This window comes from Hyperoodon ampullatus (genome assembly GCF_949752795.1).
Source record: "Hyperoodon ampullatus genome assembly, chromosome: 10".
In the NCBI taxonomy this organism is placed as follows: Eukaryota; Metazoa; Chordata; class Mammalia; order Artiodactyla; family Ziphiidae; genus Hyperoodon; species Hyperoodon ampullatus.
Window position 1 is genome coordinate 81,839,445 of NC_136923.1, and position 23,568 is coordinate 81,863,012.

At 42.7% G+C, this 23,568-nt stretch overlaps 1 protein-coding gene across 1 annotated transcript; it reads left to right on the forward strand.

The window, feature by feature from the left end:
• Positions 1-9,852: 9,852 nt before the first annotated feature.
• On the forward strand, positions 9,853-22,703 carry BTNL2 (butyrophilin like 2; the record flags this gene model as incomplete). The annotated part of the gene is made up of 8 exons (XM_079712659.1): positions 9,853-9,931; positions 12,265-12,612; positions 14,831-15,112; positions 16,292-16,312; positions 19,450-19,797; positions 20,831-21,112; positions 21,811-21,909; positions 22,501-22,703. 8 exons carry the CDS (start codon positions 9,853-9,855, stop codon positions 22,701-22,703), a joined length of 1,662 nt encoding a protein of 553 aa, XP_079568785.1.
• Between the last annotated feature and the right edge of the window lie 865 nt (positions 22,704-23,568).

The following is a 23,568-nucleotide window of genomic DNA, read 5'->3' on the forward strand; positions in this document are numbered from 1 at the left end:
AAAGGAAGAGACTGGAAGTTAGGATCTGGGACATTTTAGGACCCAGCTCTCAGCCCTCCCCACCTCACTCAGAATGTCGCTAGCCTCCTTGAAACCTGGTGCACGTTCTTGGACAAACATGCCATCTACTGGTCACATGAGGAACTGCAATAACCTGCTTGGGACTGTGCCAGAGGGCCAAGCGCAGTATTTGAACCAAGGAAGTATGGCAGGGTACAAGGGTGCAAAGGCAGGAGGCTTGCTAGGTTGGTGTGCTTTTCTTTAACCCTTTTTTCCCCAACATTCAGAAGGTTCTCCTATTTCCGGTGTGAGATGCTTGGCTATCTCTGTGATTGTGCATTCTCTGGGGTCCTGGGAGGAGTTTGCAGTTATTAAGACAGATCCTGTGGTCCTCCTAATTCCCAAACTGAGGCACCTGTGCTAGTTTGCTAGTGCATTAGTGTTTGTTTCACCAACTCTTCCCATGAGCTTCACTCCTACAGGCTAAAACCTGCAGCGGAATCAATTTTACATAATTTTATCACTTTCAAAAAGTCATGGATGATAATTAGTGACTGTGTTTACACTTCTGTAACTTTCTCACAAAAGTAAATTTCAAAGTAAAAACTGAAATTTAAAAGTACATTTTAAAAAATTTAAACACTTCAAAGGAGGAACTGGTTTGTCAGACACTTTTTGGATTCTAAGACTGGGATGGCTCTAACAGTACAATGAGCTCTTCAGCTAGGAGTAAGCTCAGTCCCCCAATCCTAAATGTTTCAGTGTTTTAAGCACCACTGTGCAGAAATTCCACTGCTTTTTATTTTTATACTGACTTCTGGTGGAAAATCTGTAAGATGGGGAGATTTTGTTAAGAAAGCTGGATCTGAATGAGAGCCCTTGGGGCCAATCACAGTATTACAGTTATCCTATTTTTGTGGCAGGAACTTTAGAAATCACTATATTCTTCCTTCTCCTTTAAATGATTCCTCAGTCCGTAGGATCTCACTTTGTCACTGATTCTTTTTCCTCCTGGGTTTTGGCCAGACGGCAATGCCGTGCTTCCTTTTGATTTAAAGGAACATGGTCATGGCCCTAAGCCCCGCAGGTCTCCGGAAGGGAAACACAATTCCATGTCCATTGTGTCCCCTACTGAGGCCAAGGTGACACTGGATAAGGTAGAGTAGGACAGGGAGGCATACACACCAAGGAGTCCTCAGAGCTCTGCCCCGAGCATTTATTACCATATCACCTTCATATCTATGGACCTGAGGTATCACAGCGGGGCCTCCAATATGGCCACGGACACAGAGTAACTTGCTTCTACCCCTTCAGGACTTGGGTTAATCTTCAGGCTGTTTATACCTGGGAACACACCACCCTTTGGGGTGCAACATTCCCAGAGGTCAGGGTTGCTGACTTGCACCTGTTTGGTCAGCTTCCTCCTGCACACTAAGCACCCTGGTGGGTCTACTTCCTCCCCCTACTGTCCCTGTTACGGGTAGCTTGAACTCCTCATTTTAGGCTCAAATATTACCTTCAAGTGAGGGAATCAGCCCTCTCTATCAAAGCTAATTATCTTTTTTTTTTTTAGCGTTACGCGGGCCTCTCACTGTTGTGGCCTCCCCCGTTGCGGAGCACAGGCTCCGGACGCGCAGGCTCAGCGGCCATGGCTCACGGGCCCAGCCACTCCGCGGCATGTGGGATCTTCCCAGACCGGGGCACGAACCCGTGTCCCCTGCATCGGCGGGCGGACTCTCAACCACTGCGCCACCAGGGAAGCCCAAAGCTAATTATCTTTTATCCTGTGTCAGAAAAACACATTTGCGAGAGGAACAGATCCAAGAAATGTTCTTTTAAACAAGATTTTAGAGCTTCGGGCTTCTTCCAAACAACAGCGAGAGTCAGACTTTCCTATCTGTAGTTGTTCCAGAGCGTCAAGGGTGATGGAGAAGAGAGACATAGAAGGTTACGCTTCCCGAGGTGCCAACTGCACTGTGGTCATACATATGAAGAAAGGCCACCGTCCAACTCTGAGCATCAACCCCCCTCCCCACTCTGTGCTTTGGGGAACATTAGACACGTGCCTCAGCATTTGGGTGGGCATCTCAGAGCCCTGCCAGTGCTTTCTCCCCTCTAGTCAGAAAACAAACCAAGAAGACAGTAGAGTGATAGACTGCTATGCCACCAGGATATGAGAGTTGAGTTGATACTTTTTCTTTCTTTTGCCCAGAGAGAACTCTACATTTATAAGACCCGTTGCTAGGGGACTCCATGAAATAATTATTACCTTTATGGTGAGTCCACCAGACAACTCTCAAAATAGATTTCCACCAGGTCCCCCAAATAGAAGTTGACAGTGATCAACTGAATTTCTCTGAATTCATAGCCAGAGTCCTGATGTCCTCTCTCAATAAGACATTTTTTCTTATTTTCATTTATCTCCCCTATTGTTTTAGCCTCTGGCCTTTCCAAGACTCTCTACTCCCAATAATGAAACCTAAATAGGGATTTTGTGTCACAGTTATATTTTCACATACCCTTTAGGAATGTTTAAAGGTGAGTAGCACACATTTTAAAGCTAATGAAATTGAAACCTCAGAAATGAACAGACTTATCCAAAGAAGAAGCTTGCCCAAATTTATAGCAAAACTAGAATTTAAATCTCAGGCATCCTAAGCTCAGGGCTCCTTTTGTCATCTACTAGCTAAGAGAGTCATGAATGTGTGTCATACAGGACAGTAGCATTTGGAGGAGGAAAGGTCTGAAGTGAATCAGGTTTTGAACAAAAGCCCTTGAGGGGCAGAGAGTGAGCATGTCTCTGCTGCCCTCTGGTGGCCATATGTATGTATGACACCCTTTCCCTCCATCCTCCCTCCTGCCTTCTCTGGAATCATTCTCCCTGTTTTCCTCACTGATAGGAGCATTTGTCTTGTTTTCATGCCTCCCTTCCACATACCAACATGTCTCTACACAAAATGAATATCCATAATCCACAGCATAATTCAGGACACAGTTCTTATTTCAAAACTGGGGTCCCCTTGAAAAAGTGTATGTACGGGCCTTTTGTGAAGAGATGCATAAAATTTTAAATAGAGCTTCTTTAAGTGGTCAGTTGGTGCTAATGTGACTGACCATAAACAAGGCACAAAGACAAGTCCTAAGGTCCTGGGAAAATTCCAACAGCATATACCATGAAGATGATACAGAATATGTGTCATGAATAGAATATTTTCATACCACAAAATTGGGAGTGAAAAAATAAATTTCTGTGTTTTCCTATTACTGATTCTAATTTTTTTTTTTTTTTTTTTTTTTTGCAGTACGCGGGCCTCTCACTGTTGTGGCCTCTCCCGTTGCGGAGCACAGGCTCCAGACGCACAGGCTCAGCGGCCATGGATCACGGGCCCAGCCACTCCGCAGCATGTGGGATCCTCCCGGACCGGGGCACAAACCCGTGTCCCCTGCATCGGCAAGTGGACTCTCAACCACTGCGCCACCAGGGAAGCCCACTGATCCTAATTTTTATGTCAAGCCCTATAATGTCTTAGAGCAAAGGGGTCAATCTAGTAATTTCCAGAAAATTCCATGGCTTTCACAACAATTAATAATTTAAAAACAGCTCTCTGCCCAGGGTTATTTCTAAGTCCCCAGGTAGGAGGTGGTGCAGGACTGGTGCAGAAGGCTCTCCTCATATTTACAGCGTTGACTCCCACTGTATGTCATGGTCACACTGCCCCTGCTCGTCCCTGCCCTTCCCATATTGGTGATGATGACTGTTATATCCATACCATCGCTCTCCTCTTCCTGTATCATCCCATGCCAGCATTTTAGGGAGCAAATTTTCATTCTAATAGTTGAAGCTTCCAGGGCCCAATTCTTCTTGCCTTGGGTAGCTTTCCCTTTGCTGCTGCTCTTTGGTTCTGTTGTAGGAGAGAGATGTCTGTGGCACCTCTGCCATTCTGGGAATCAGAGGTGAAGTGCAGCACGGTCCCTTCTACCCTCATTGAGAGAAAGAAACAGGGTAAAGGAACTTTCACCAATGTTTAATTATTTTTTTTTCCTCTTCAATCCCCTCATCCTCCACAATGAGAAGGGTCTTTATCTACACTGAAGATTGGAGGGAAAAAAATTCTTCTTTAAGAATAGCAGTTTCAAGTTAGATGGCCCAAATATGGGCTGATCATACCAGAGGAGAGGAAGAAACTTCAGGAAAAAAAATCAGCTTAAACACCAGCACACCATAATGTTGCACATGCTTCTATTTTACATTGAAATGAACACCTGAAATTAAATTTAAATTGTTCTGGAGAGGGACTTCCCTGGTGGCGTGGTGATTAAGAATCCGCCTGCCAATGCAGGGGCCACAGGTTCGAGCCCTTGTCCGGGAAGATCCCACATGCTGCTGAGCAATTAAGCCTGTGCTCCACAACTACGGAGCCTGCACTCCAGAGCCTGCGAGCCACAACTACTGAGCCTGCACTCTAGAGCCCGAGAGTCACAACTACTGAGCCCATGTGCCACAACTACTGAAGCCCACGTGCCACAACTACTGAAGCCCACGCACGGAGAGCCCATGCTCAGCAGCAAGAGAAGCCACCACAATGAGAAGCCCACAAACCACAACGAAGAGTAGCCCCCGCTTGCCGCAACTAGAGAAAGCCCGCGCACAGCAACAAAGACCCAACACAGCCAAGAATAAATAAATAAAAATTTTAAAAAGAAAAAATTGTTCTGGAGAACTCTTGAATTCCTGAGAATATACAGGCATACCTCAGAGATACTGCTGGTGTGATTCCAGACCACCACAATAAAGCAAGTAGCGCAATAAAGTGAGTCACACAAATTTCTTGGCTTCCCAGTGCTTATAAAAGTTATGTTTATACTGTGCTGTAGTCTATTAAGTGTACAGTAGCATTATGTCTAAAAAAGTACATATCTTAATTAAAAATACGTTATTGCTAAAAAATGCTAGTCATCATCTGTGCCTTCAGTGAGCTGTAGGAGTAGCATCAAAGATCACTGATCACAGATCACCATTCAAAAATAATAATAAAGAACAAGTTAGAAGTATTGCAAGAATTACCAAAATGTGACATGAGACATGAAGTGAACAGATGCTGTTGGGAAAATGGTGCCAATAGACTTGCTTGACTTAGAGTTGCCACAAACCTTCAATTTGTTTAAAAAAAATGCGATATCTGGGAAGCATAATTAAAGGAAGTATGCCCATATCTGCAGACCCCCCGGGGTACTTGCACTCTGATTCAAGAAAATGGACTTAAGAGGACTTTAAAGGAAAATCTAACTTAAACCAAAACAGACACACACACACAAAATGTACCTATAACTTCCATCATTATAATTTTTGTGCCTGAATATTGTGTTGAGAAGCTTATTAAATTTCTTTGGTTTAATGTCTGAGAATAATTAATCTCTTTATTACCCAGCAAAGATAAAGAACCAAAGTTAAAAGAGCAATAAACTAGCACGGAGGAGACTTTGGCCTGGCGCTCTGATCCTGGAGAAGGTAATTCCTTTCTCTGGGCCTCTGTTTTCTCATCAGTAAAAAGAGGGGAAGGGGGCTTCCCTGGTGGTGCAGTGGTTGAGAGTCCGCCTGCCGATGCAGGGAACACGGGCTCGTGCCCCGGTCCGGGAGGATCCCACATGCCGCGGAGCAGCTGGGCCCGTGAGCCATGGCCGCTGAGCCTGCGCGTCCGGAGCCTGTGCTCCACAACGGGAGAAGCCACAACAGTGAGAGGCCCGCATACTGCAAAAAAAAAAAAAAAAGAGGGGAAGGATATTTGGTATTCAGTCGTGCTTCCAACTCTAAGCCCCATACGCACTGTATTCTGGTGGAAACTTGGCAGTAGATGGAAATCCTTGACGTATGGGTAGGTAGAGGGGATGCTGTAGACAGACAGACAGCCTGAGATGCTGTGTGAGGACCTGATGAGATGGCCCAGATGGGTGTCTGATGGGACCTGGCTTTCTGAGGAAGGGTGAGGAGTGTAAATGTCACGGTTTGGTCTGCAGCTCTAAAGAACTCATAACTAAACGCAGCCAAAGTTCACTCACCGTCTCAGTTTCACTTTCCAGAGGATTACAGCCAGGAGGTTAACATGCGATTCTGACTGGAATCTCATCTTCAGGGATCGGACTCTTCCTTCAGTTTGGGTGAGATGGCTTAAATCCTCCTCCACCCAAGGCCCTGGGGGACGGGGGCTGCCTCCACCCCATCTGGCTGTCCCTCAATTCTTGCTCCAGTCAGCACTTCAAGCTCTGACCTGTCTTTGGACATCTGCTCTGTTGATGCAGGGTACAGCTGAGATGCAGTGAGGAGAAGCCCCAGCAGCCCCAGGTTTCTCCCCCAAGCAAAGAGGGGGACACGTGAGTGGTTTGGAGACTCTCTGGTGGAGGACGGCTAGGGGAGGAAAGGGAAGTTGACTAAGATGATGAAGCAGGGCATAGAGACACCTGTCAGGGGCCCTCTGCCCCTTGTCGTCATATCACCTACTTGTATTTTTTTTAATTAATTAATTAATTAATTAATTAATCTTCGCTGCGTTGGGTCATCGTTGCTGCGCATGGGCTTTTCTCTAGTTGTGGCAAGCGGGGGCTACTCTTCGTTGCGGTGCACGGGCTTCTCATTGAGGTGGCTTCTCTTGTTGTGGAGCACAGGCTCTAGCCGCGCGGGCTTCAGTAGTTGCAGCACATGGGCTCAGTAGTTGTGGCTCACGGGCTCTAGAGCGCAGGCTTCAGTAGTTACAGCACGTGGGCTCAGTAGTTGTGGCTCAAGGGCTCTGGAGCGCAGGCTTCAGTAGTTGTGGCATGTGGGCTCAGTAGTTGTGGCGCATGGGCTTAGTTGCTCCGTGGTATGTGGGATCTTCCCGGACCAGGGCTCAAACCCATGTCCCCTGCATTGGCAGGTGGATTCTTAACCACTGCGCCACCAGGGAAGTCCCCCTATTTCTATTTTATACTCAACTCCATTTTACATTTTTCAAAGTGCTGCCATAGTGTATTCAAGCCTCACAATATTGCTGTGAAGCAGGCTGGGTGAGGAAAGGGCTCTAGATTAAACCTCAGAAAACCAGGATCACATGACTCCTTTGTCATGTCGGATGTTGTGCTTGTGCCTCTGAGCCTTGCTTCCTTGTCTGTCACATGGCGATGATGCAGCTGGAAAAATTTTAGGAATCATTGTCTCCTTCAGAGAGGAGAGAAAGGAGAGGTTCAAGGAAATAGAGTGAGATTCTCAAGGTCACGGATAAACACAAAGTCACCTTGGCTCCAAGAAATCTCATGTTACTTTGCTTTCTCTCTATAAAAATGGGGATCTATTGTTCAAGTGTATGTAGATAAATAAGCTTCAAACTTCGTGAACTGATTTAATTCATTATCACCAGTTAATTACTATGGTTACTTGGCATTTTGAGAATTTAACTTTTGAGGTTATTTACTGAAAAAAAATCCTCTAACAACCCATGACATGTAGAAACTTGTAATTTTCTTTGGCATGAATTTTAATAGAGCATGCATAGACCTTGAAATCTGGAATTGTTATTTACCCAATGCCTAAATACCACCACTTATCACCTCATTTTAACAGTTGCACTTTATCCAGAAAACTAAATGAAACATGGATTTTTGAGAATTTGATGAAACACATGCATATTATGTCATATCACTTGACAATATCAAAGTTTACCATATTTAATATCAGTGGCGGTTTCAGAAGATTCTTTGCTTACATTCAAGTCATAACATGGAGATGTCAAAAGCTTATGATTAAAATGTTTTGATTTAACGCTTACAATGTGAGTCCAGTTATTTATTTACAAAAAAAAGTGCCAAAGATTTTCAGCACGCTGATGGCCGATGGTCTATGGCAATGCTTCTCCTTGGCATTATTGACATTTTGGGCTGTGTAATTCTTTGCTGTAGGGGCTTTCCTGTGCATTGTAGGATGTTTAGCAACATCCCTGGCTAATACCCATTGGGCGACCCCTCCCCTGAGGTGTGACAACCAAACATGTCTGCAGACATTGGCCAAATGTCCTCCAAGGGCAAAACCATCTCCATCCCCAATGAGAACCCTGGTCAAAGGCATTTATTCATCCTGTTTATACTCTCTCACAAATCTCTTTCTGAGAATCACTGAAGGTTAAGATGCATTTTCACAATTTCTTCAAAAGCTTCAATGATTTGGACAGCTTTTTTTCTAGAGGGCATTTGTAGGTTTCCCCTCGGCTTTCACATGAAGAGCCTAAAGGAACACAAACCTATAAACTGGTTTGTAGCAAGTGTGAGTCCTTCTTATCTCACAGGAAAGGGCAGTGATGCTTAGCATGGTCTTTGTGGGTTTTCTTTGCTTTTACTTGGTGGAATAACATGTTTCTGCTTTTCACAGGAGGAGTCAAGGAGTCAAGAAGGCAATTTCCTTTCATCTGAGGGGACATGACTGATCTATTTTAAGTGGCAAACTAGTACTGTTCTGTGCTGTCTTCTAATGCTCAGTCTAATTTTCCATAAATATTTGAGCACTCTTTCAGGTATTGTGGCTTTGTGACTGGATTTGTATCACTTTTCCTAGAGATATTTTAGATGAAAGTATGCATCACTTTAGAAAGTAAACAGTCCTAATGGAGTAAAAATAATCTCCTGAACCACATGGTTCATCATCCCCATTTCAGATGACTGTTGTCCCCCCGCCCCAGCTCTATAAAATCGTATTGACATTAGTTTACCGGGAGAGAGAAGCAGTAACTTATCATTGCTCCTGTGCAGGTTCTTGTATTTGGTGCGAAGCAAGTTTTTCTTTCCATAAAACACTTGACACAGCAGATAGAATAAGTCTTAGATGTCTTTCACTCTGAATTTTTCATTTTCCAAAACTAAAGTTAGCATTCTAGTTTTTTTTTTTTCCTGGTAGTTTTAAAACTTTTTAAAATCTGTGTAGAAGTTTTTGTTTGTTTGTTTGTTTGTTTTGTTTTGTTTTTTTTTTGTGGTACGCGGGCCTCTCACTGCTGTGGCCTCTCCCGTTGCGGAGCACAGGCTCCGGATGCACAGGCTCAGCGGCCATGGCTCACGGGCCCAGCTGCTCCGCGGCATGTGGGATCTTCCCGGATCGGGGCATGAACCCGTGTCCCCTGCATCGGCAGGCAGACTCTCAACCACTGCGCCACCAGGGAAGCCCTGTGTAGAAGTATTTTTATAATGCTGGTACAATGGGCATGTTGGGTTTGCCCATCTCTGCCAGTTGGGCTATTTTTTAAGATTCATTTCTATATGTCTTCTAAATGATACTGAAAGGTCTTTCAAGTCATTTCTTTGCCAGTCTTCTTCTGTATCACCATTTCCACTATTCTTTCCTTTCCTTTCCAAGGCATCCCCTGTCCCTGGGTCCTCCCGAGGCCCTAGTAATGGCTTCCTGGCTATAGCATGAGGATGCAGAGCCTTTCTGCTCTTCCCTTTACATCTTGGAGACCGTAGAGATGAAGGACTTTGCAGGAGGGACTGGAAGGAGGGCTCTGAAATTCTGCATGCTCAGAATAAATGGGTCTAAGGAGATTTTTTTAAATTATCTAAATATTATTGTCTCTTTAGCCCAGAAGATATTTTCATTTAAATCAGAAATCTTCCCTCGGGGACCCCAAATAGTTTAAAGTACAACACAATAAGTAAGAGGTTGGAAATGACCGATAAATGCAGACAAAGGGAACCGAGCCCATTTCATCATTTGATTGTGGAAGGTGTTGATGTTTATTTCTCGTTATGTCTACGTAACCACTGGAAACCACAGAAATGCTTGCTGTATTACAGCCTCATTTAGGTGCAGTCATATTTTCTCTTGTGTTTGTTCCAGGGAAGATGGTGGATTTTCCAGGATACAGTCTGTCTGGTGTAGTTGCCTCCTTTTTCTTTGTACTGCTCAGCATGAAGCAGTCAGGTAGGATGCTCTTCTTCCCTTTACTGCATATTCGAGTATCTCAGAGGTCCATTCTGGGTGCAGAGTGGGGATTCAGGGGTCAAAGCACCTGTGTTATAAAAAGGGCTCCTCCACCTCCAGCTGTGTTACCTTTGGAAAGTTACTTGAATACCTTCTGCCTTAGTTTTCTCATCTTTATGATAAGAATAACAACCTACCTACATCTCATAGCTTAGCACAGCCTTTAAGATTAAAGCAGGCTATACATAGAAAACACTTGAATCAGTACCTGGAACACAGTAAGTTATCCGTTCTCCTGCTTCTATTTAGGACAACACTTCTGGGGTGAGAAAAAAGTGGCTGCTTCTTACCATAAATTAAACAGCATAAAAGTACTTGGAAATAAGAAACTAGAAGGAGACTTCTAAGAAATGGGCTTGGAAGTCTCAGTAGCTGAAATTTGTCGGTCAAAATATTGTACCTTGAAAAGGGGTTGTGAAAATTCAATGTCAGCTGGTAATATCAGAGCCCCAAGGAAAATGCAGGATTGCAAAGTGGGGAAAAAACATTGGATAGGACACCAGAAGACACAGGCTCCAAACTGAGGCTGTCAGAAACTATATGATGTGATGAGGCTGCCCTCCCTGCTATGGGATGCACCTTCCTAACCTGTAAAAGAAGTCACCCAGATGGTGTGACTTCAGTTCTAGCTTTATATTCAGATTCCATCAACACAATGCAAGCAGATGTCTATCTATGTTCCATAGTGACCTTCTGAGCACCATCTACTTGATGTTGAGCAGCAACTAAACGAGATGAAGTTCCTTCTTAGGAGTGTCGGACCTGCATAAAGTGCAAATGGCCCTGGAGCATTTTAGGATGAGAAAAAACATAATATACATGACATATGAAATTATTAAGCATAGGAACCTACAGAATTATTAAACAGCTCTTCAATTTGCAGATAAAGAAGACGTCAAACATGACTTAAAATTTTATTGGAAGGCTTGAACTCTTTATACAAATCACTGCCTTTTTTTCTGTTTTGTTTTTTTTTTAACACGGAGTATAGTTGCTTTACAATGTTGTGTTAGTTTCTGCTGTACAACAAAGTGAATCAGCTATATGTATACATATATCCCCTCCCTCTTGGACCTCCCTCCCCCGCCATCCCACCCGTCTAGGTCATCACAGAGCATGGAGCTGAGCTCACTGTGCTATACAGCAGGCTCTCACTAGTTATCTATTTTATACATGGTAGTGTATATATGTCAATCCTAATCTCCCAGTTCGTCCCACACTATCCTTCCCCCCTGTGTCCACATGTCCATTCTCTACATCTGCGTCTCTATTCCTTCCCTGCAAATAGGTTCATCTGTACCATTTTTCTAGATTGCACATATATGCATTAATATACAATATTTGTTTTTCTCTTTCTGACTTACTTCACTAATCACTACCCTTAATCCACCACAAAATGTCCTTGCGAAAACTGCATTTTACATAGCCCCAGTAACTGGAGTCTTGCCTGGTCCAGACAAAAACAAAACGAAACAAAACAAAGCAAAATAAACCCAGTTCGTTACATAGGACTAGACAAAAACAATTCTGAAAAGCTGAAAAATCTATTGAATAAATCTATTATCTAAATTTTAGGAAAAGTGATTACAATGTCAGTCACCAAAGTGAAATTACTAACTAGGAAATAAATCACTGTAAAATATAAAATAAATCACTAACTAATAAAGTTCCCAATTAAAAAATCAATTTACACATTAACTTATTTGAGAATAAAAGCAACCCAGAGATGGTGGTTTTAAAATCTTAAAGATGAAGAAATTGAGATTGCAAATCTCAAAATCTCATCAAGAATAATGGATTTGCCCCCAAATCACACAGCTGGTAAGTAATAGATTTAGCACTCACACTAATTTTTTTTTTTTTGCTGTACGCGGGCCTCTCACTGTTGTGGTGTCTCCCGTTGTGGAGCACAGGCTCTGGACGCGCAGGCTCAGTGGCCATAGCTCACGGGCCTAGCCGCTCCACGGCATGTGGGATCTTCCCAGACGGGGGCACAAACCCGTGTCCCCTGCATCGGCAGGCGGACTCTCAACCACTGCGCCACCAGGGAAGCCCATCACACTAAAATTTTTGAACTGCGTGTTATTTTCAGTACACGAGATTGTCTCTGTACAACCAAACATGCAAATCATAATGCTGGGTTTCTCTGAAACATTGCAAATAAAACTTTCCCTCCTCCAGGTGCCTCCATTTTCATAGAGTAGACATCCCAAAGCAATCATATTGATCCTCCAGTTGGCATTTCCCGGTTTCTCTTTGTCACTCTTTTGTAGATGACTTTAGAGTGATTGGTTCTGCCCATCCTACCCCGGTCATGGTCGGGGAAGATGCCCTATTAACCTGTCAGCTCCTCCCCAAGAGGACCACGATGCACATGGAGGTGAGGTGGTACCACTCAGAGCTCAGCACACCTGTGTTTTTGTATCGGGATGGAGCTGAGGTGACGGAGATGCAGATGGAGGAGTACAGAGGCCGGGTAGAGTGGATAGAGGACAACGTTACTGAGGGAAGTGTGGCTCTGAAGATACACAACATCCGGCCATCTGATCATGGGCAGTACTGGTGCCGTTTCCAAGAGGGAAACTATTGTGGAGAAACAAGCTTGGTGCTCAACGTAGCAGGTGAGTATCTCAGAAAAGACATAGGGTCTCAGAGGAAGTATATTAATTTGTGTTAAGCTTGGTTCCAATTGAAGAATTCCCTTCGAATCATCAAGGCAATCACTCCTGTCCAGTCCTCTATCCTGATTCATTTGGAGGCAGGTGGTTCTGAAATCTTTAAAGTGAACTCACAAACAATTCCCCCAAATTTAACTTACACAGTTTTGACTGTTTTTGAGGATTATTTAACACTGATGACATGTAGTCACTAGCAGTTTTGCTGAGGCAAGAATTTGTGCCATATAGGCTAGTGCGCAAGGGCAAGTCAATTGCTGGGTGAGTGATCCTAGCAGACTGCCCCGCATCCATGTTCTCTACTCAGCCTCAAGTACACAGTCACTGAGATGTGAACACATTGTTTCTTTGTGTAACGCCGCCTCAAGTTAGAAAGCTAGTGATGAGACTAAGACGTTAAGAACATGGTGCTTTTATGGAGATTACTGTATACTAGTGTTCAGTGAATTGGGGGTTCACAGATGCTTTGGGGACATACCCATTGTGAGCGACAAGGGTCTGCATGATATTTTTGTGTTAGCAAAGTAGGACAGAGTCAGAAGAAGGGAACGACTGAAGAAAGGATGTCTCTGTGGAGAAACAAATACCTGAAAAGTAAACTATCGTGGGCTTCCCTGGTGGTGCAGTGGTTGAGAATCTGCCTGCCAATGCAGGGGACACGGGTTCGAGCCCTGGTCTGGGAAGATCCCACATGCCGCGGAGCAACTGGGCCCGTGAGCCACAACTACTGAGCCTGTGCGTCTGGAGCCTGTGCTCTGCAACAGGAGAGGCCGCAATAGTGAGAGGCCCCCGCACCGCGATGAAGAGTGGCCCCCGCTCGCCGCAACTAGAGAAAGCCCTCGCACAGAAACGAGGACCCAACACAGCCCAAAAATAAATTAATTAATTAATTTAAAAGAAAAAGTAAACTATCGTATGGTTCCCTGGCAGGAATAACTCCTCCATGTGCTAAAGAGAAAATCAGGCAAATCCATTTGCCTTATCAGGGAAATAGTTCTCTGGAGATGTTAACATCTCTGGCTGATGTGACCTCTTTCTGTTCCCTAACACATTTTGTCTCAACACCTATGTATGATTATTAATGTTATTATGTTCAAGTTGATTCAAGATGGATGAAAGAATCCACATACTGGGGCTTCCCTGGTGGCGCAGTGGTTGAGAGTCCGCCTGCCGATGCAGGGGATACGGGTTCGTGCCCCGGTCTGGGAAGATCCCACATGCCGCGGAGCGGCTGGGCCCGTGAGCCATGGCCGCTGAGCCTGCGCGTCCGGAGCCTGTGCTCTGCAACGGGAGTGGCCACAACAGTGAGAGGCCCGCATACCGCAAAAAAAAAAAAAAAAAGAATCCACATACTTCTGAGATGTGGAGTGGAGAGGGTACGTACTAAGGCATTTCACTATCAGGGACATTTGAAAAGAAACCATGCATTTTCTAAGGCTCTAGGTGAAGAAAATGGGTCTCTGTCCTGAGCAAGTGATAGAGACAGAACTACCATCTATGGAAAATAGAATCCTCTTCATTTGGGTTTGAGAGTTGTGTTGAATAGAGAAAGAATTTCATGATTATATAAAACTGGGATGTCTTGAAAACATTTTCCCATGGAATGGAGTATTTAGATACAGAAACTCAACATGAAGCTTCCCATTTTCCATGACCCAGATTATCTATTTGCACCCCAAGTTCACAACCACCAACAAAAGAAATGAGAAGAATATTCTCCCTGGAAATTATGTCTCACTTTATATTAAATATTCTATTTAATTGGAGTCAAGATATTATCCAACAAATCAAAGTGCCTGACACAATTATATTAAGATGAAAAAGGCAGAGTCTGTGGCATGAGGGAGTTCATGAGTAAATTTTAACACATCTTAGTTTGCCGTGCTAGAGACAAACAAAATATTATTATGTCCCTTTCTCTTATTTTCTTGTCTGGGTCTGAATAAAAATACTGCTCATATGCTAAAATTTAAGGACCCAGACCGGGGTATAAATAAAGTGTATGTGAACACAAGTTTGAATGGGAAGAGGACTTTGGGCCACCTTTTGCTCCCCAGAACCTTGAACTTCTGCTCTCTCCCTATGCAATGTCATTGGACTCCCAGCCTCTGTGATTTGTGCCTCCATGGGCTTCGGGACTCAGGGCTGTGTCCTTCCACCACAGGTCTGGGGTCTGACCCTTACATCCACATGGACGGATCTGTGGAAAGTGGACTCCAGCTTGTGTGCACTGCAAAAGGCTGGTTCCCAGAACCTCAGATTTCTTGGCAAGACATCACGGGAGAAAAGTTGCTGACTATCTCTAAGCATAGCATCCAAGATGAAGATGGTTTGTTCTATGTAGAAAGCACGCTTGTGGTCAGGAATGTCTCTACGAAGATTGTGTCCTGCTTTATCCACAGCCCCACACTCACTGAGGAGAGGGGGTCAGACATCTCCATCCCAGGTCAGTGCTCTGCCTCTAGGACCAAGATGCTCTGATTAGCAGGAAAGTTTGCAGGGACTGTTCCATAGCACCTAATATTTTTTAATCAAGAAGAATATCTAATATTTTTTAATATGCACTAAAAACTATAAAACATTTATGGCTGGAAATATATACACTATGTAGCTGTTGTTAATGGCATTCCAGTTTCTTTCAGATTCTGCCTTTTCTTCTTTCTTTATTAATTTTCTTTACTCACAAGTATGTGTTACATTGTAAAGGAAATACAACTATATTCTTTCAACTGAAATGTTTTCTTGTGCTGTATTTGTGCCAGTTACTTCTAGGAGCTTATCATCTGAAGATAATCGAGACAGAGACAGCTGCTTACATAGCAGCATCTTTATTATAGCCTCATTTATAAATAGCAACAAAAACAACAGCCAAAAACCCAATACAGCAGTGGAGTGTTAAGTGTCTTATGTTACTTATAGCATTGATGAAAAATGGTATTTTCAAATAATTTTAATGGTTGAAAATATCCCCCTGATGGACTACTTAAATGATAAAGATTACATCTATCTATCTATCATCTATCTATCTATAAATAGATATTTCCAATCATGGAAAGATTATTGGCTTTAAATAACTTAAAATTTCACTAAGACTTTTGGGGCACCCTCTACATTTAGATACAAAGAAATAAGTACATAGTTATTCATATAAATGGATACAGGAAAAAAAGTTAAAATAAATGTTATATGTTAATGTTAAAAGGAACAATACATATATATACATAATTGCAAAACATATGCATATATATTTATATATCTCTCAGTTTGTAATTATGGGTGATAATTGTCTATGTCCATATGTTTTTATACTTTTCATGCATTTATAAAAAGAATATTATTATTTTTATGAAGTAGTTAAATATCGATATGTTAAATATAAGCAGAAACAAGCAGAATCATGGGGTGGTAGAACTGAGAGCATTTTTGTTGTGCAGAGAAAGGGAAAAACAGCTGGACCACCAGGAGGTGGATGGGGAAAAATCATTATTTTTCTACATTTTATTTCTTTCTTATGAATCAAGTGTTTCCATAAAATGTAGAACTTTGGGGGGATTTTTGGGGAAATATTTTCTCTCCTTTCCCTTAGACCAAATTCCTTGATATGTTATTTTCATTCTTTTTCCAGAAAAACTCCAGACAGAGCTGGGTAAGTAGAGGTGGTGGCTCTCACGAGTATACATGAGCCTCTGCCCTCCCCAGGGGAGGGTGGTGCTCCTTGGACAAAGCGTGCACAGAGAAGGTGACACCTCGTGATCCAGATGAGAAACTGAGGCATGACCTTCCCAAGTCTCACATTTAGTACTTGAGGGACCAGCAAAGTGCAGCTTCCTGCAGGCACCTTTGCACCTCGTAACCTGCCACTTTCAGTGTTCATGGAACCCCAAAGAGCCTCAGATGGATGCCTAAAATGGGTGCAGACCTAAGCTCTGTCCTTCTGGGTGGGAGGAAAGGGAGTGTGTAGGGCAAGGCAAAGGACAGCTGGCCCAGCTCTGGAGGCCCTAGTGTGACTTTCTAGTGCGAGGAAGCAGTGCCATCATGATAACTGGCGGTCCTCACCCACCACCTGCAACCTCTGGCCCTGCTACGGTTTCTGCACCTGCTCTTCACCCGAGTAGGCCTGACCTCATCACTGTCGGGAGGGAGCTGTGACTTTCTTAGATGCAGCCTGGGACCCTGTGCTTGGGGTGATAATTTTCCTTTTTTTTTTTCTTTACTTAATAGTTGGACTGCAGGTATGATTTTACTGTACCTAAGATAAGTGGTTTAAACAGTAACCAACTGATTTTTGAACCTCTTTCAGTTTCTCCATTGTTGCCTTATCATCTTCCTCCCGTTCCTCATTTCTGCGACCTCTTCTCCCAGCCCATGACAACCAACCTGCCCCCTACCTGCTCGTTTTCTTCTTCCATCAGTACTCTGCTCTCCCTCAAGTTACCTGTTACAGGAATATGTTCTTATGTGGGTGCGTGCCTGTGCCCATATTAGATGAGTTTAAGCACACTTTTCGGCCCATGTAGGAGTTTTTGAGGAAAATTAGGGTGGTGAACACACCCTAATCTCTGTCAGAGTCTAGTGTGACACTTTGGACCCCTTTGGGCCATAAAGATAAAGGAAAGGGCCTTGGGACAGTCAAAGGTAACTCCACAGTTTGAAGAGAGTGCACATCTGCGAGCCTTACCTTCCAAGTCGGATACCCTCCCACCCAGGTGACATCTGCTTGTGATAGGACAGAAACCTTGGCTGGCAGAGCTTGTTAGTTACAGCTCAGAAAGCCAAGCCAGTGTTTGGGCAGGTTGACCCACGTCTCTGTCCCTTAAGAAAAATTTAAGTGAAGGCTCATTTCTCTAAGTTATCTGAACCAAATTGACATGCCCATTGGACACCTAGCACACAAAATACAATCTGATGTCCTGTTGTTTCTAAGTTGTGCACACCTTCTGGGCCCACATTGAAACAATATGAAAAGACAAAGCTTCCCTGGGTTCCCTGTCAGGAGGAGGGCTGTGCCCTCAGGAGCTTTGAGGGTGAGCTGTTAACAGATAGTAGAGTAGGAGATTCAAAGCTACCTCCGTGTTTTTAGAGCTTGTGAATTAGAGCTCAGAGGCTGCTGGTGAACCGAGATTTCCTTAGAAGTCCTGAGACTGAAATCCTAGTTCCCTTCTCTGGCAAATAATGTTGTTGGTTGTACAGATAATGAGTAAGTTTTTGAAATGGTAATAACGTGCCTGGGACGATGCTAAGTGCTTTTCAGGAATTATTTTCTTTCCTTACAATAATTTAAAGGTCAATAGATTTATCATCATTTTACAGTTGGGAAACAGTCAATTTTAGCTCTTAATTACCAATCTCTGGAAGAGTAATTCAGTTTGAGAGTTGATTTGTACCACAGGTCATGGGCAGGAGAAAAAAACTCATATGGATAACAGAGATGAGGAAACAGTCTGCTTTATTACTATAAGATACATGGATGGAGAAATAGCAGCAAACTAACTACTAGTTCTTTTTTTTTTCTTCTGACTCCTACTTTTGTCTTAATATTTAAACAGATACATATGAAGTAGAGATAATATGTTTTAAGTAAAATTGCAGAACAAAGCAAACAACATGCTGGATATAACTGGGAGTCAAATTTTAGCAAGAATAGAATGAAATAATCTGACAATTAAAATTATGTTGGCAACGAGTTTCCTCTCTAGAGAAGTACCTAGAAGATTTTGGCTAAATACATAATGAGGACATTTTGCCTTTGACCATTGACTCCCCGTCCAGACAGTTTACAAATTTATGCTTCTATTTCTTTAAATGATCATTACACTTCAGCATTAGAATGGTAAAAACATTCTACCATTTGATGGAAAAGGATGACTCTAAATATAGTATAGAGCATAATCAACATGGCCAGGACCTGATGAGAACTGAAAGTTGGATCCAGGAAAAGCCAGGAAAGCCCTCAGAGAAAATCTTCATTCTTCATAATGGGGGAATTAGACTCGTTTTTATGTATTCATTCTTGCTCTGTGCTTCGTATTTTGCCAATCTCCCCAATTCTTGATCTTATAACATTTCTCAAGATCATCTGAGAACATTGACTGGTGTGTATTTAGAGCCCCACATATATGGGAGCTTGGGGAACTGAAATACGGCGGCCAGATCTGACTTATAAGGTATTATAAAACAAACTAGGGAAGGTTTCTTCACATTTCATTACTAAAAAGCCACCTGACTCAGTTTTGTTCCCTCCCCATTATCAAGGGCTAGAGTGGGATTGGCTCCAATGACCTCAAGTCTTATAATCTTAGGTCTCCACTCACACCACATGGTCATCAAACTCTTTATATGGATTATTTTGTTTAACTCCAGTAAAAACTTATGATTTTGATAGTGATATATTTGTCTCATGGTATAAGAAGCTGAGACATACACAGATTAAGTAGTTTAAGGTTGTGCAAATTTAAAATGATAAAATTTTAATTTGATTTTAATTGCAAAATTATTTTCTTATTGGGCTGTAAACTGAATAAGATTATAGGTAGGGGCTGCAGGTGTGGGTTCAGTTAGTGATAATTTTCAGACAGACACACATCATGGGATGGTTCTGCCTTGAATAGGGACAACCTCTATCCTGATTCCACCAAACCTCTACCTCTCCAAGGGATGACTTTGAACCTCAGGCCTCCCCTGGGATGTCCCTGGGTTCTAAACCCTACTCAAGATGTTCTTACTGATGACACTATTTGCTCCAGTTTGAATCTTTCATTGCGTTTTGTCTGCTGTATTTAACAGCTTCCTTAAAAGTGATTGGACCTTCCCAGCCCATCCTTGTTAGAGTGGGAGAAGACATACAATTAACCTGTTCCCTGTCCCCAAAGACTGATGCACATAGCATGGAGGTGAGGTGGGTGCGATCGCACCGTTATCCTGCTGTTTATGTCTATATGGATGGGGACCATGTGGCTGGAGAGCAGATGGCCGAGTATCGAGGGAGGACTGCATTGGTGAGTGATGCTATCAATGAGGGGATGCTGACCCTACGGATAAACAATGCCAGGACTTCAGATGATGGGAAGTACCAGTGCCTTTTTGAAAAAGATGGTGTCTACCAGGAGGCTGATTTGGAGCTGAAGATCATAGGTAAGGATTCTAGATAGATGTTTTGAAATCAACATCTGTTCCCACTGCTTTAACTTGCTAGTTCATGGAAAATTTCTCTGGCACCTGAAATTTTCTTAATGTCCATTCACTCACCAAATTTATAGTAAACTCTCCCATGTGCAGGAGCTGTAATAAATACATAAAGTCCACAAACCCTAAAGGACCAGATTTGATTCCTTGTGTGTAAATTTGTATCCTTCCCAGGATCTCCATAAAAGTGACCATACACCTAGTAAAATGTGAGATTCTTACTCCATAAGTACACAGGACTCATTATTTCAGTGTGTTTTTAAAATTCTGTGAAATATGTAGTTATTAGGAAGCATGATGATTTGAAGGCTAAACTAGATCCACCATATAAGCAAAAATCATAAATATTGACAGTATTGGCAGGACGGAGGAGGAAAGACAAAATCAATCCCTGCATCATGATTTCCCACTGCCTATGTTTGTGGGTGAGAATTGATTTTCCAAGGTTAGCAAATGCCATTGAGGACATTGCCTAAATTGTGGAAAATCTACTTGTTTCTCCCATTGATGGTGTATTCAAATTAATAAATATGTTTAGAAAACATCCATGAGAGCACATGTTAAAAGTTTTAATGAACTTCATCATTTTCTGCCATTGGACACATGTATTTATAAGATTTTGTTCTTTGAGGATATTCTCTGTCTTTTTTTTTTTTTTCTGGCCATGTGACTCATGACCTACCTGGTCAAAGTTATTTTGTTTCAGGTATAGAAGAAAAAAAAATTGGATTTGAAATGTATTTTATCCCTTAATCTGTCCCAGAATGATTTTAGGAATACAAAGCATAAAAATAAAAATTTGCAAACAAAAGGAGACAAGTAAAGGCTCCAGCTAGTCTCGTTCCTGAGTGGAGTATAATTCTCCCCTAAGCTTTGCTTTTTCACCAAGCCTCTGAACCCTTCTCTTCCCCCTCTGTGCAATCACTGACTGTGTAACCACTTGTAGAGACTCTAAGTTGCCTTCCTTGATCTCTATTCCCAGGTTTGGGTTCTTCCCCTCGGATCTCCATGGAGGCACTGAAGGATGGAGAAACAAAGCTGAAGTGCACTTCAGAAGGGTGGTTCCCACAGCCCCATGTGCAATGGAGGGACATGGAAGGAAAGACAATACCGTCAGTTTCCCAGGACCTGACTCAAGGCAGCCAGGGCCTGTTCCATGTGGAGGCGTTTCTACTGGTCACAAACAGCTCTGTTGTGAATGTGACCTGCTTCATCAGCAACCCCCTTCTTGGTGAGGAGAAAATGACAACGTTTTCTCCTTCAGGTTAGTGATTCCATGTGCTCCTCTCAGCTTTGGGATATAAATATGAAGACCAACCCAAACTGACTCATTTTATTGCTTATCTATTTTTTGTTGTTTATGTTTTCTTTCTGACGAAGTCTCTTGCTCTCTCTTGCAAAGCTGGTCTTCAGGACACCTAGAGATTCTACTCTTTAGAGTTTCTTCCTGAAATCCCCAACTAAAGCCCTAAGGTTATATGGTTACATTGTTATCTCCTGAGTTCCAAGAATTGACTCTATCATCACTATATCTATAATCTCTTTTCTTCTAATGTGAAAACAATGACATCATTTTTCCCCCTCATGATGGGTTTTCTTCTGGATTAGAAATTAATTTTCCTTAACGCCATCTTCATGGCTGTGGACTCAGTAAATTTATCCTCTTGCTGCCCTCATTATTCCAGTGATTGTGGTGGTATAATTGGAAAAGAGAAGGGGGAGAACTGTGTGTGTGTGTGTCTGTGTGTCTGTGTGTGTTTCTGAGAGGAGCAAACAAGAAAGCTAGCATAAACCCCCAGCCTCTCCTCAGCCTCTGCAGAGCAGGGAGAAGCAGACCCACTTTCTTCTTGACAGGACTAATTCTCACCTTCTTCTCCAGTCTAGGAGCTCTCAGATGAAAAGAACGATCTTGAAATTTTCCTAGTTTCATGATTTAATGTGATTCTGGGGTTTCCATTTTAGAGCCTGGGATGACTTTTTCATGGAAGATACTGATTATTTTGGGATTGCTTCCTCTTATTGGGGCTGTAGGCTTGATCTGGAGGAAGAGCTGTAGAAAAGGTAAGTTAGGAAAACAGAAACAGCGTGGAGCACACTTTGTGATGGGAACCTTACTGTACACTTTCCCTAACCTCCCTTTTCAGCAGGCACTGAAGCACAGAGACATTCAGTGGATAGTCAATAATTGATGAAACATGAGAGTTCATGGCTTACATTCATGTAATTGAGGATCAGTGCTGAAAGAGATCAGTTTACAGTGATAATAGAAGCAAAAGGATTAAAAGACAATAATTTAATCTCCCAGTGCACATTCCCAAGTGATCTAGTTAAGGGAGAGGAAGAAAAAAAGTGGCAAAGCCATCCTCACTTTGAAGTTGAGAGCTGAGACTTAACTGGGATTCTGTTGGCATGAACATTTCACTAAGATCATTACAAATATGGTGACTTGCTTATTGGCTATTCCTGCTCTGCCAGTGAAGGACTTCTCATGTATTGATAGGCTGTTTTGTGTGCCCTAGAAAGTTCTTCCACTTAAAATTTCTTAAGTCATTGTAACTTTTGTTTTCCTGTTTGGATGTTAATATCATGAAATTGATATTTTAAAATATTCCTGTATTGATTATTATCAGAATGGATTTTCTTTCTCTGCAGTGAATGAGACATTGGATCCAAATACAGCTCACTCAGAACTGATCCTTTCTGAGGGAAATGAGCGTGTAGCCCACAGACGGTCACGCAGCCAGACTTCCTACAGTGATCTGACGGCCTCTTCACTGCGATGGGCCAGGAGGGGCTCACCTCAGGAAGGTGGTTACAAGAAGCGGAGGTTAGGGACAGGACAGTATGGGTCCTGAGTGTTGCCAAGGACGGTGTTGTGAAGGAGTCATCTTTGTGTAAACTGAGAATGGGTTCAGGCAGTGAGTTGCTATGGAAATGAGTACTGGCCCATTTCCTCTCCTCTAAGCCTCCGCTCCCTGAAGATGTCTCTGGGACAGGTTAGAATTTCTCTGGACTACACTTCTGGATGTCTCTCCTTCTATAACATGAACAAGTGCCTTATCTATACCTCCCCCCCAATTTTCTCCTCTGAAATTCTGCACCCCCCTTCATTCTTTGGTCCCCTACTGTAGGTTCTCCTGACATTTCCCCTGCACCTAAGAGAGCCCCAACAACACCTCCAAGGAAAACAATAACCCTGGATTCTGGAAACCAGGATTATATTATAAGTCCCAGCTCCTTTCTCCTTTCACCAACCGCTTGAAGGGGCCTCACATGATCACCCATTTACCTAATCAAGAGGCTTTAACTTTACTCTGGCTTCAAATCTGACCTGGAGACTGATCCCTTCTGTGACCTGTCATATCCCAAGCTCTCTGATATCCTGCCTACGGATCACAATCTGATATCTGGTGATAAAAGACCCTTAGAAAATCCAATGGGAAATGCAATTTAGCCTAGAGGAGGAAGTGCAAGGAATTATCAAATATTTGATCGGTTTCTCTAGGAAGGTGACAATTAATTATCCAAGTGGGGCTGAGAAAACAAAAAATACAGTTAAAATGAGGTAAAGAAAATACAGCTGAATATAAGGAGAAAAATCTGATCACTAAGACAATCTTTTTTTTTAACATCTTTATTGGAGTATAATTGCTTTACAATGGTGTGTTAGTTTCTGCTTTATAACAAAGTGAATCAGCTATACATATACATATATCCCCA